Source organism: Periplaneta americana, chromosome 10 (genome assembly GCF_040183065.1).
Source record: "Periplaneta americana isolate PAMFEO1 chromosome 10, P.americana_PAMFEO1_priV1, whole genome shotgun sequence".
In the NCBI taxonomy this organism is placed as follows: Eukaryota; Metazoa; Arthropoda; class Insecta; order Blattodea; family Blattidae; genus Periplaneta; species Periplaneta americana.
This window is the reverse complement of record NC_091126.1, coordinates 164,390,939-164,404,805: the sequence shown is the minus strand read 5'-3', so window position 1 is coordinate 164,404,805 and position 13,867 is coordinate 164,390,939. Positions and strand designations below refer to the sequence as shown.

General features: G+C 35.6%; 1 protein-coding gene across 1 annotated transcript in view; it reads right to left on the bottom strand.

The window, feature by feature from the left end:
* Positions 1-3,256: 3,256 nt before the first annotated feature.
* LOC138708135 (prestin-like) overlaps positions 3,257-13,867 on the bottom strand; it is a 177,307-nt gene continuing 166,696 nt past the window's right edge. The window contains exons 10-14 of the mRNA XM_069838358.1: positions 13,140-13,412; positions 10,922-11,113; positions 8,285-8,395; positions 5,085-5,211; positions 3,257-3,779 (exon numbers count right to left, since the gene is read on the bottom strand). Of these exons, the coding sequence (XP_069694459.1) occupies positions 3,649-3,779; positions 5,085-5,211; positions 8,285-8,395; positions 10,922-11,113; positions 13,140-13,412 (834 nt within the window). The 3' untranslated portion in view covers positions 3,257-3,648. The remainder of the gene's footprint in view (positions 3,780-5,084; positions 5,212-8,284; positions 8,396-10,921; positions 11,114-13,139; positions 13,413-13,867) is intronic.

The following is a 13,867-nucleotide window of genomic DNA, read 5'->3' as shown; positions in this document are numbered from 1 at the left end:
TAATATTAAATCTATGAAATTTAAAATCAATGAGGAAAAAAAATTGAATTTATGTGACGTTAATTAGAGGTCGCTAGCATGCACCTTATTATGGCACTCGATTTTAATCCTGCCAAAAAAATTCGCTGGTAGCCTATCCCTCATTGAAAGTCGTGATGCCCCACAGTTTGAAAACCACTGCACTGGAGTGGGACCATTGGGAGATTCCTTTGGCCAACAGTAAGAAATTATATGATGTCATGCTATGAATTTCCATATTGTCATTTTGATGCCTTTTACATAGGTTTTTGTATAATTTCTCGTGTCTCTCTTCAGATAGTTTGTTGTAGATTATGATGGATTTACTGCTTGGACTGTACCCTTAAGTGGTTACATATACTTTCGGCTCTTAAAAATTTATGTTTTATAAATATTATTCATCCATATTCTTAAGTCTTGTTTTGATGAAATTGTGTATTATTAATATCTGAAAATTTCTCTTCGATCTAAAGTAAAAGATATTTGCCTACATAAAAAGATTTTGGAATTGCGAACTTTCAAAATTTTCATTTTGCGATTTGCACCAAACTGCTCTTTAAAAAATTACCCCCAGAATTTTTAATATTTCATATGCCCTGTCTTAATGGTTAGAATAATTGCACTGCAAGAGGAAAAAAAGAAATCTTCATGTATTAAAATTTTAAAGAAATTGTTCATTGATGTTTTATGTTAAAGATAAATTAAAGATTGAGCTACAGTTTGTTGTTCTTAGTACTAAAAAGAGCCATGCAAGATTTCGTGCAACTATCTAATAGTACATTATGCAACGAGCCTATAATGGTAGTAATTAAGACGCGAATATGTTTGTTTATGAAACGAGTGCAAGCGAGTTTCATAATTTTCATACGAGCATCTTAATTACCATTATGGGCAAGTTTCATATGACTTTTTATACTCGACCATATTTCTAACTTGAAATTATTCATAAGTATTCACGTTATGGTTATCTAAGTGAGGAGCGAAACTGACCTTATAAATTGTGAGATGTGCGCAGACGCGAAAGTATTGATTTTTTTCCGAGGAACGAATGTCATTGACCTTGATATAATCTACAGAGTAACATGAACATTATTCTTGATATAACCTGGAAATTGATTTAGACATTGAAAAACGAGATGACAAATTGAATTTATTTGAATATTATTTACAATTAACGCTAATTATTATAGTAACATAACATAAGCTTCTGCAACAGTATTGGATTTCCAGCCTCCATGACGTTTTGCTAGTTGTCTTTCGATTGCATATCCGAGAATAATCGATACTTGCGCTTTCATATTGCTACAATTGTGATTTCTGGTTGGCTGAACAACTGAACTTTAATGAATAGGTGTACTTTAATGAGGTGCATTAAAGGGCTGCTACCAGGTGTATAATTACTGCATTTGGGCATGGTCGAGCATAAAAAAAATTATGAAACATATAATTTTTAAAATTTTGAAAAACGCAATTTTGAGAAAATGAGCAATAAATTTAAATACAGATTGCTGGCTGGTATTGTATTTTGCATGGCAGGACATTTTAATACAAAACTTGGTCAATTTTACAGATTTCTTACAATTTCTTTCACGTATATAAAACTAAAAGTTCATATAAAATTACTGTAAGAAAATTGAGGAAAAAAATTAATTTATTTGATTTTCCAAGGTGTATGTTTCAGAAAATGAGCGATGCAGACTGCTGACTGGTATTGTTTTTGCACGGGAGGACAATTAGATGCATAACTTGGTCAATTTTATATACAACCCATTGGCCCCACTAAAGTGTTTTATCTGGAGGGTACAGCAGTGACAAAAAAAACCGGACCAACCCTTGTAGCTGATTTCAGAGCCTTGTTCACTCCAGAGCACGATAGTCTGGTAACTAAGACTTTCGTGGTTCGAATCCTGCCTGGGAAGGAAACTCTTTTTTGTTCTTTATTCAAATTTATTCCCAATACTTTTCGATTGCTGGTAAAATTCATGTTCTAGAAATAATAGATTAATTAAGTAGTAAAATATCGCTGCAATCGAAAAGTATTGGGAATAAATTTGAATAAGGAACAAAAAAAAGTTTCCTTTCCAGGCAGGATTCGAACCACGAAAGTCTTAGTTACCAGTCTATCGTGCTCTGGAGTGAACAAGGCTCTGAAATCAGCTACAAGACTCGGTCCGGTTTTTTTGCCACTACTACATCAAATTTAAATATAAGCTATTAATAATTGAGGCATTGACATGGGAAAGGTCGTAACTGCCAAAAATTAGAATTTTTTGGTTTTTCATTGAGAAGGTAGTAAATGGCCATGCCAATGGCACAGAGAAGGTAGCATGTCCGTATGTAATGAAACGAAGTTGGAAACGTAGTCACTAGATGTTGTAAGTTGTATGTGCACAGCTGTTGGCGCGGAGAAGGTAGTAACTCCTTTTACAACATCAGAGTGTGTCTAGACAAATATGGGCTGATAACTGTGCAGGGCAGAATAAGAATCGGATGATTCTAATGGTCCTGATTTATATTATTGCCAAGAAACACTTTGATTCAGTGGACTTGAAATTCCTGGTTTCAGAACATTCCTACATGCCATGTGATAGGGAATTTGGCATCATATAGAAAAGAAAAAAAAAAAAAAAGATGCAAGACCATGGTTCCAGAAGAGATAAGGCCTAATAATGTAATAATGATGAAGGATGAGGATTTCTTCGACTTTTCTATAGAATGTGACACGTTTTTGAATACAACTCCTATCAAAATCAGCACCCTCAACTGGATTAGACTCTCAAGAGATGATTTTCCTCTAATAAAAACAAGACAGTCATTTAATGACCTTGAAATGTGGACAGAGCACAGGATTTTTAAGAAAGGACAGTCATTAAAGTCAATCACTAACTTGCAGTGCTTGCAACGCCTTGAAAGAAGACCAGTCGTCCCTGATGCCAAAAAGAGAGACTTGTTATCTATGTTAGACGTCCTCAATGAAAAGTATCATGCATTTTACCGAAAAATTTGTGCATAATGTATAAATAACGTTAATTCTCAGTTTGGCTAAGGAATGATTTCAATGTTGTATTTTCATAAAATAGGATTTCACAGATAAATCTGTGCCAGACTTTTCAAATTTCATATGTAACACAAACATGAATGTATGCCTTTCATTTAAAGCAGTTTCTGTAATGATGTAAGTGAGAAAGTGTTCACAAATTTGTTTTTTGCTTCCCCTGAAAAATTTTGTTTTTGGCAGTTACTACTTTTGCCATGTCAGCGCCTCAATTATTGTTGCAGAAATTAGGGCCACCATTTGTGACTTCGTAGTGAGTTTCGATTGATACTCTTCATCCCGGATTTGTTCTTCCTTCAATGTTTATAAATTAAATACTTTAACTAGTTAGAGTAATCTGTCGTCACGCACTGAATGTGGTATTCTTGTAGTGTCCATGGTGAGCTTAACTCAATATAGATGTTCTGCTATTTGATAGCAACACAAAAAAAATACATTAAATAACATTAATACTCGCAGCTGGAACGTCTTACATATCGATCACAGTGGCAACTATGAACAATATTCCGTCTGAACAGATCAGGGAATTTCACTATAGAACTTAAAGTTATCGTGTTAAATTTCAGTCTTTCACTTCAAACCCTGTCTCGATTAGGTTTGTTGAGATAGCACTGTGCAAATATGACAGCGTCATGGATTGTTGGGAAAGTCTTCAATGTTGTTTCCGAGAGAAGGCCACATTTTTGTAGTTTTTCATAGACTGGACCTAAAATAAAAAGAAATATGGAGAGAAAAATTAGTAATGAGCTGTACGGTTTGATTTCCCATACTGTAAATAATATATTACAAATGATAACAGGGAGGGTTTGGAATTGAACAGGTTACATCAGCCGCTTGTCTATGCGGATGACGTGAATATGTTAGGAGAAAATCCACAAACGATTAGGGAAAATACGGGAATTTTACTGGAAGCAAGTAAAGAGATAGGGTTGGAAGTAAATCCCGAAAAGACAAAGTATATGATTATGTCTCGTGACGAGAATATTGTACGAAATGGAAATATAAAAATTGGAAATTTATCTTTTGAAGAGGTGGAGAAGTTCAAATATCTGGGAGCAACAGTAACAAATATAAATGATACTCGGGAGGAAATTAAACACAGAATAAATATGGGAAATGCCTGTTATTATTCGGTTGAGAAACTTTTATCATCCAGTCTGCTGTCAAAAAATCTGAAAGTTAGAATTTATAAAACAGTTATATTACCTGTTGTTCTTTATGGTTATGAAACTTGGACTCTCACTTTGAGAGAGGAACATAGGTTAAGGGTGTTTGAGAATAAGGTGCTTAGGAAAATATTTGGGGCTAAGAGTGATGAAGTTACATGAGAGTGGAGAAAGTTACACAACACAGAACTGCATGCATTGTATTCTTCACCTGACATAATTAGGAACATTAAATCCAGACGTTTGAGATGGGCAGAGCATGTAGCACATATGGGCGAATCCAGAAATGCATATAGAGTGTTAGTTGGGAGGCCTAGACGTAGATGGGAAGATAATATTAAAATGGATTTGAGGGAGATGGGATGTGACGATAGAGAATGGATTAATCTTGCTCAGGATAGGGACCAATGCCGGGCTTATGTGAGGGCGGCAATGAACCTCCAGGTTCCTTAAAAGCCAGTAAGTAAGTATTCATTCATGAATTCCTATGGCGAATCCTCGGAATTTTTAAATCAATTATTTAGTGATTCTGTGTCAACTGCGAGGTTATGTAGCATCAATGAAATTGGTTACAGCAAGATGGTATTTGGCAGGTGGAATCAGGAGAATATCTCGGAATAAAACCAACTAGAGAAATTCAAATCCACACCAGAACACAACTCAGGAGCACAAGATCGCTTGCTAGACCATGCCAACTCTAACTCTAACAAATATTACTTGCACTCTCTAGGACACGAGACCAGGAATGCAGTGTGAAAAATGAGTTCACTTGCTGTTTTACTATTTATGTCTCACATTTTAAGAAAATAAATATAATATTTAGAAGTGATAACTGATAATATTACCTGAAATGCCAGCCAAGAAGATGGTGATGTCTATTTTGTTGAAGTCTTCATTTAAGAGCCGCAGGAGTGTCACAGCCGATGGGTCGATGTAACTCAGAGCCGAGAAGTCGATAATAATGCAGCGAATCTGTAAATTAGAATCATGCTGTAAGACTGAAAATTGTCAAGATTTTAGAGCAATTGGAGCATGCACAGACAGGTCACCAAGGAAAAGCAAATAAAGTTGACTAATTGTTGAAACATAAGAAATGTGAAGAAGGAAAAAAGTACAAAAAGTGAGTATGTTGTTGTTCTCTAATGCCAGGCATTTGACAATAAAGTCAGTTGACCTCTTGCACTCCATTATTTTTCAAAGATATTATCATGGCCAGCCACTGAAACACAGATTTTGAGGTGTTCCGAATCCATTTCTTGGTTTGAGTTGCACAATGGGCAGTTAGGGGACTGATAATTCCAATTCTATGCAGGTGTTTGGCCAAACAATCATGGCCTGTTGCCAATTTAAATGCAGCTACAGACGATTTGCGTGGTAAATCGGGAATTAACTGTGGATTTTGATGCAGAGAGTTCCATTTTTTCCCTTGAGAATGTGTTATCAAATTTTGTTTGTTAAAGTCTAAGTATGTAGATTTAATAAATCTTTTCACAGAGTAAAACGTAGATCTAGTAACAGGTCTGTAAGTAGCAGTGCTGCCCTTCTTTGCTAAAGCATCCGCATTCTCGTTTCCCAGGATTCCACAATGGGATGGTATCTATTGGAATACAATTCTTTTATTGAGTGATATTAATTGAGAGAGCATTTTAGTTATTTCTGCTGTTTGAGATGAAAGTGTGTGTTTAGAGACTATTGATAGAATAGCTACCTTGGAGTCTGACAATATAACTGCATTCTTAAATTTATGGATTGGGCATAGAAGATTCCTGAGACTTTCACTTATTGCAATGATTTCACCATCAAAACTTGTTGTTCCATATCCAAGAGATCTATAAAGTGAGAAGAGATAGCACGTAACACCTGCACCGGCACCTTTTTCTCTGGAGATCAACAATCCGTCGGTGTATAAATGAAGCCAGTTTTGTGGACGGTACCTAATATCAATTGTCTCTAAAGACAATTTTTTCAGTATTTCAGTGTTTACATCTGATATCAGTATTTCTTCTGTTAAATTTAGATTATATTCTATATTTAATAGAGTTAAAGGGTTTGGTTTAATTTGTAAGTTTCTTTTAAATTCGGGATATTGATTTTCTGTTTTAATTCTTGAACAATGGATATGAAACTTTTTTGAGTTTTCAATCTACATAGAGGACTGTATACAAAAAGTGAGTATGGAAGACATTCAAATTTTCTATCAGTTTTTGTATTTGTATTAAGTTTATGCCAAACACATACTTAATAGTAACAGAGTAAAATATCATTTATACGTTTTTGGGGGTCTGAAGAAAAAAAAAAAATATGTGAGAAAAATGTATAACTAAAATGTCTTTTAATAACATCTGAAGTCGCATTTGAAAACTATGTAGGAAGAACGAATCAAGTCAATTTAGCAAAACTTTCGCAGGAGAAATTTTGAACTTCATAGTTAAGCAAGTTTTGAGTTTGTTATAGAGTACACAAATCTGTAACACATATTCTTGAAGAATATAAGATTATCTGTAAATAACCTTAGCTTCTTAGGGCCAAAGCTGATTGATATATTTGACACTTTGGTCCAGAAGATTTTACGGATTTGATAACCATGTTCTTACTGTGTAATCTTCATTTAATAACACGTGATTATTTTATTAAAAAAATCAGTTATTTTAGACTGCTTGCTCATAAGGAATAAACCATGCCCTCAAATTGTGATTAATTGTTTCATAATTTGTTTATTTACATTATAATGTATTATAAATAAGGAGCGGATTCCTATGTAATTAAATTATTTTTGCGTATGATAAAACACAATTAACAAAGTTAAAAATTCCGAACATGAAGTTTCAAGTTTAAAACCCGAATTTTATTTTACATAAAAACACATTTTCACAAAAATAATATGTAAATACATATTTTCAGGAAATCTATTATAAAGACATAAATCTTGGAGGTTTTTTTTACTTAAATAATTTTTTTAGAAGAAATTTTAAACATTTTAAAACTAAATCAATTATATCACTCAGAAGTACGTTATCTTTTTAAGAATTCTTGGTTGCTTCGTGTTTCTAAGCGCTGTGTGGTATATCCGTGATCCATTTTTGTAATAGTATTGTCTCAAATTCTGAGAACTGCTAGGCAGCATATCAGTGTTATTATTAGAGAATAAATTAACATGGACAAGGAGGAGAGATCTTGCAACACATAATTAGGAATGTTTATTGTTGCTGAAGATGATTTCATTCAACGCTTTGTTTGTGAAACACAACAGATAAGAGCTCGGGTATGAACATTATTTAATTTAAACAAATCTCTCGCCTCTCACTCATGTCAATCAAGTAAGGTAAGGCAATATATCTTGTTGTGATTCCTTGTTATCGGCTTCGTTAATCGATATACTGAAAGATGGTTATTTAAAAAACGATTTGGCTTTCCTATTAGCAAATCTAAGCTTTTTGTGTGACACCAAAATAAAAAAAAAAAAACTCGAAACATCCAAAAACCTGCATGCCGTGAAAATTAAACTAGACTTGCTACCAGGTTCAGAAGTACAAGTACTAAGGGACAAATTCCAGAATGTGTTTGGGAAAAACAGTGGATGTAAAAAAATGTGTAAAGTTGCTAAAGTATTGGAGGGTGTACTTGTAGGTGAAATTGACGGTGTTTGGTGTTTGTGACATTCCTCTCTTTAAATATGCACGTCTGACGTCCTGTGATGTGGAAAGATCGTTTTCACAGTATAAGTCGTTGTTCAGAGATAATCAGCATGCATTTGTGATGGAGAATTTGGAGATGATCTTTGTTGTTCACTGCAATTCTCGGCCAACTACTAGCACTCAAGTGTGGTTTGTGAGTACTTAGTAACTTTTTTTTCCAAGCTAAGTAAGGTATTTTCGTCATATTAAAAAAAATATTTTTTTATTTTTAGCAAATATTTTCGTACTTTTTAGCACATAAAAAAATAAATATATTTAAATTTTTTAGAACATAAAAATCCACTCCCTAATAATGAGAATTGAAAGAATGAAATAACGCGAGTTTCAAGCAGTAATTGACGTAGAATTACCTCTTCTCTAATGCTTCCATATGAAGTAACTTGGGGCTTGATTGGACTTGATGGAGTGGCTGCATCTGCACCTTCCGAATGCTCCACGAAGCTGATATTCACAATACCTTCCTGGAAAGCAGTAAAATTGTATATTAAATTGATTATTAATTAGAAATTATATACAATGAAAAGATTAGATTTACTCTGAAGTTGTCCACACCTGTGGAGTAACGGTCAGCGCGTCTGGCTGCGAAACCAGGTGGCCCGGGTTCGAATCCCAGTCGGGGCAAGTTACCTGGTTGAGGTTTTTTCCGGGGTTTTCCCTCAACCCAATACGAGCAAATGCTGGGTAACTTTCGGTGCTGGACTCTGGACTCATTTCACCGGCATTATCACCTTCATATCATTCAGACGCTAAATAACCTAGATGTTGATACAACATCGTAAAATAACCCAATAAAATAAAATAAACTCTGAAGTTCTCCCCAAATGAACACTACTCAATATGCTTTAATACTGTTTTCCTACACAGTAGCAGCAGTAGCAGCAGCCGCAGCCGCCAAACAAACTGGCATATGGGTGAATCCAAGCCCATATTTAGACATGGGCCCGAGCCCAGTTCCAAAGTGGCAAATTTGTAAGGGTTGCAAAATTTTGAGAAAAAAAAATAGAGCTGAAAATAAATTTTCAGTATTTTCCTACTTCACAGATGCCTGCCTAGTACAGTAAAATCCCGCGTAACCAGCAGTCAAATAACCGGCAATACCAAAACAACGGCACTTTTGGCGGGACAAAAAGAAAGTTTAAATCTGCCAGATTGCCACAGTCGGGGCCGTCACTTTCACCACATTAAGGAAGTTCGCACGAACTTTCATTTTCAGTGAATATTCGAACCTAAAATTTCTCATAAAATTTACTCTGTCACACGTTAAAAGTGTTAAAATTGTTTAAAAAGGTATTTACCTTCGACAGACGGCCCGTTTCGACGCTATTTGTCTTCGTCTTCAGTGTCTCTTGAACCACTGCTGATTTTGGCTCTGCGATGTGCAGTTGTCGATGGTAGGGGTGGGGGTGTGTTGTTCCTATGGTGGGGGTTGGCTGTCTGTATGTTATGACGTATTATGATGTCAAACAATGTGTGTGTATTGAACTGTAGTTGCGTATTAAGTATGTAATGTGGGTGTGCTATTGTGTTCTTATATATTTCGTATTGTTCAATACACACACATTGTTTGACATCATAATACGTCATAACATACAGACAGCCAACCCCCACCATAGGAACAACACACCCCCACCCCTACCATCGACAACTGCACATCGCAGAGCCAAAATCAACAGTGGTTCAAGAGACACTGAAGACGACGACAAATAGCGTCGAAACGGGCCGTCTGTCGAAGGTAAATACCTTTTTAAACAATTTTAACACTTTTAACGTGTGACAGAGTAAATTTTATGATTTAACAAAGTGATAACGTGAACTTTAATCAATGACTAAAATTTCTGTATTATTTGTGTTGTGTAATGTGCTTTAATAAAGAAAACCCACACAGTTTTCATGTTTAGTTAGTTACGTTCAGGTTGTCAGTGTTGCCACATTAGGAAGTTCACACGAACTTCCATTTCGTAAATATTTGAACCTAGAATTAGTGAGAAAGTAAAGTAGTAGGTTGTTTTACGCCGCTTTATCAACATATTAGGTTATTTAACGTCTGAATGAGATGAAGGTGATAATGCCACTGAATTGAGTCCGGGGTCCAGCACGGATAGTTACCCAGCATTTGCTCATATTGGATTGAGGGAAAACCCCGGAAAAAACCTCAACCAGGTAACTTGACCTGACCGGGCATCGAACCCAAGTCACCTGGTTTCGCGGCTAGACACGCTAACCGGTACTCCACAGGTGTGGACTAGAATTAGTGTATTATTTGTGTTGTGTGATGTGTTTTAATAAGGAAAATCTACAAAGTTTTTATGTTTATTCAGTTATGAGCAGTGATACAGAAATAAGTTTCATATGGCTGCAGTTTCAACATTTGGCACAATGAAATACGAACTTTTTATTTTGTATATATCGATATTATTCAATTATCCGGCAAAATTTCGTATCCGGAACTAGCCTGGTCCCTTTGGTGCCGGTTAAGAGGGATTCTACTGTGTATGTTAGGAAGAGTGAGAGGTGAAAATTTTCTTTTCTACAATTTTTAAGATAGAGACTTCATGTTTTGTACACTTCATCCTCTGCCTAGAAGTATTCTTGCATATAAGTTTCATTATGCTCAGATGAATGGTTTTTGAGTTATTTAAATTGAAGAATGCATATTTCACAATCTATTTTCTCTCACAAAATTTAAGCCTCATGCATGACTTTGTGTAATGACATATCTAAGATATGTTTAGAAAATAACTAAGTATATAGAATTTTAAATTTATATTAACAAATGGAGAGCAGATTTTCTAAAATTATGCAACTTCAAAATTTCAAAATTTAATGTCAAATATGTTTTAATTTTAATTTCGAAAAAAAAAGCTGCTATCAGACTACCAGACTTCAGGACAGTATTAGTTGACCACATTGGAAACAAAGCAACATTTCCTTTGTTCTCCTGAGCCGTGTGATGTGTTCTCTGATATAGTAACTGAATTAACACTCACCCTGGCTTCTTCTGGATCACTGTTGACCCAACTGGAAGTTCTGCTCCTATTCTCAGCCTTCTTTCTACGAATGAGCTCTTTCTGTGGGTTGACACCAACAAGGTCGAACAATTGGTTTTTGAAGTGATTCCTTGTAGCGAAGTTCAAACCCCCACAGTAATGGAATATTTTAATAGTTGGAAGCTCCTGAGACTGGAAAGAAAGAGTTTTATATTATTATTACTACTATTATTATTATTATTATTATTATTATTGTTATTATTACTACTATTATTATATTGCTACTACTATCACCACCACATTTGATAAATTCAGGTGTATACATCCAAGGACAACTGACTACAGAACAAGTCTGAATAACAAATAAGAACATATACGTGGGTATCAGTACATGTATTTATAGTACATACATACATATATACATACATACATACATACATACAGTATGGGACTTAACTTAGCAGGCCTAGCGCGAAGAGATACAGGTGCAGTACTTTTATCTAGTTCTCAGAATTTATTTAATGTATTAAACTATTAATTCCATTGTGAAATTATAAACTGTACTTTAATTTCGAGATATGGTCTCTGAAAGGGGTAAAATTAAGAAAACAGCTATTCAGTGACTGGTTGGTGGTCGAGGAGAAAGGTGGTCCTTAACTGGAGTAAATAATGCATTTGTTTTATGGGTCTAGAAAAATCAGCCTCTAAGGTGGATGGTCTCTTAATAGCTGTAGTCTTTCTAAGAGGTTTCAAATTAAAATTATTAATTTTTATTAAATATTATATTATGGGTAGGCCTACATGTTTATCGTTCCAGGACGTATTGCCTCCCAGATACAAAATATGAACAGAAACCGTCCAGCAGTTAGAAGACATCACTCTGTATAGATTAAATTTTAAATCATGTTTTGTTTAACGATGCCCGCAACTGCCGAGATTATATCAGCATCACCAGCGTGCCATAATTTTGTCCCGTAAGAGTTCTTTCACATGCCAGTAAAAATCTCTTGACATGATCCTGTCGCATTTAAACACACTTAAATGCCATCGACCTGAGCTTGGATCGAACCCGCAACCTCGGGCACAGAAGATCAGCACTCTACCGACTGCGCCACCCAGGCCGACCTCTACATAGACAGATGGCATGATGGAAGTCACCTTTCCATATCAGATTTGCTGAGAAAGTGTATTTTTAGTGAAGATCTCAAAATACATTACTGCAGCATCATAGTTATTTTTCTTTATACTTACTTACTTACTTACTTACTTACTGGCTTTTAAGGAACCCGGAGGTTCATTGCCCCCTCATGTAAGCCCGCCATTGGTCCCTACCCTGAGCAAGATTAATCCAGTCTCTACCATCATATCCCACCTCCCTCAAATCCATTTTAATATTATCTTCCCATCTACGTCTCGGCCTCCCCAAAGGTCTTTTTCCCCCTGGCCTCCCAACTAACACTCTATATGCATTTCTGGATTCGCCCATACGTGCTACATGTCCTGCCCATCTCAAACGTCTGGATTTTATGTTCCTAATTATGCCAGGTGAAGAATACAATGCGTGCAGCTCTGCGTTGTGTAACTTACTCCACTCTCCTGTAACTTCATCCCTCTTAGTCACAAATATTTTCCTAAGAACCTTATTCTCAAACACCCTTAATCTCTGTTCCTCTCTCAAAATGAGAGTCCAAGTTTCACAACCATACAGAACAACCAGTAATATAAGTGTTTTATAAATTCTAACTCTCAGATTTTTTGACAGAAGACTAGATGACAAAAGCTTCTCAACCGAATAATAACACGCATTTCCCATATTTATTCTGCGTTTAATTTCCTCCCGAGTGTCATTTATATTTGTTACTGTTGCTCCAAGATATTTGAATTTTTCCACCTCTTCGAAAGATAAATTTCCAATTTTTATATTTCCATTTCGTACAATATTCTGGTCACGAGACATAATCATATACTTAGTCTTTTCGGGATTTACTTCCAACCCTATTGCTTTACTTGCTTCAACTAGAATTTCCGCGTTTTCCCTAATCGTTTATGGATTTTCTTTCATACTTTATTAAATGAGTTGGATATACCGGTACTTTATTAAATGAGTTGGATATACCGATACCAGTACTGGGTTAATAGCTGCCAGCTCAGGATAGAGATTTTCATATTTGCTACAGGATTCGCATATGTTATCATTTTGAATTATGGTAAAACTCACCTCCTTGTATCGGTTTCGATCAAGATAGAGATCGAGGTTAGGCATGGCTCCAAGTAGACACGTGTAAGGTTTCATGCCTTGCAACAGGATTGAAGCTAGTGACAGTCCTAGACCAACAAAGAGTCCGTAGTCGATGTCCACAAGGACCACAGTCAGGAACGTGAGGACCCAAACAATTCCATCCAGCGTTGAGAGTCGCCAGAAGGAAGGAAGGTCCTTGGCCTGCATGAGCATGCCCTTCAATGCTACTACGATGATGCTTGCCAGAATGGACTGTAAAACACAATAAACCTCTCTGTAGCTTTGCGTCGTATTTAATTGTTCAGGATTTGACATTAACTCTATGTGTGATCTTAAGGAAATTAAAAAAAAAAAAATTCACGAAATGTGGTTGGTAGGATGTACAATATATTGCAATAGTTTTTTTAACATGAAAGAAGAAAAAGAATAAAGTGCATAAGATTTGCTGATGATGTGGCGTTGTTAGCAGAAGAGGAGATGATACTAAGGGATATGCTACTGGAGCTAAATGACAGCTGTGAGCAGTATGGAATGTATATAAATGCCAACAAGACGAGGAGCATGGTCATAGGAAGAAAAGTAAAGAAGGTAAACTTGCGAATTCTAAATGAGGCAGTAGAGCAAGTGGACAGCTTCAAATACTTGGGGTGTACTATAAGCAGTAACATGAGCTGCTGCCAAGAAGTCAAAAGGAGAATAGCAATGGC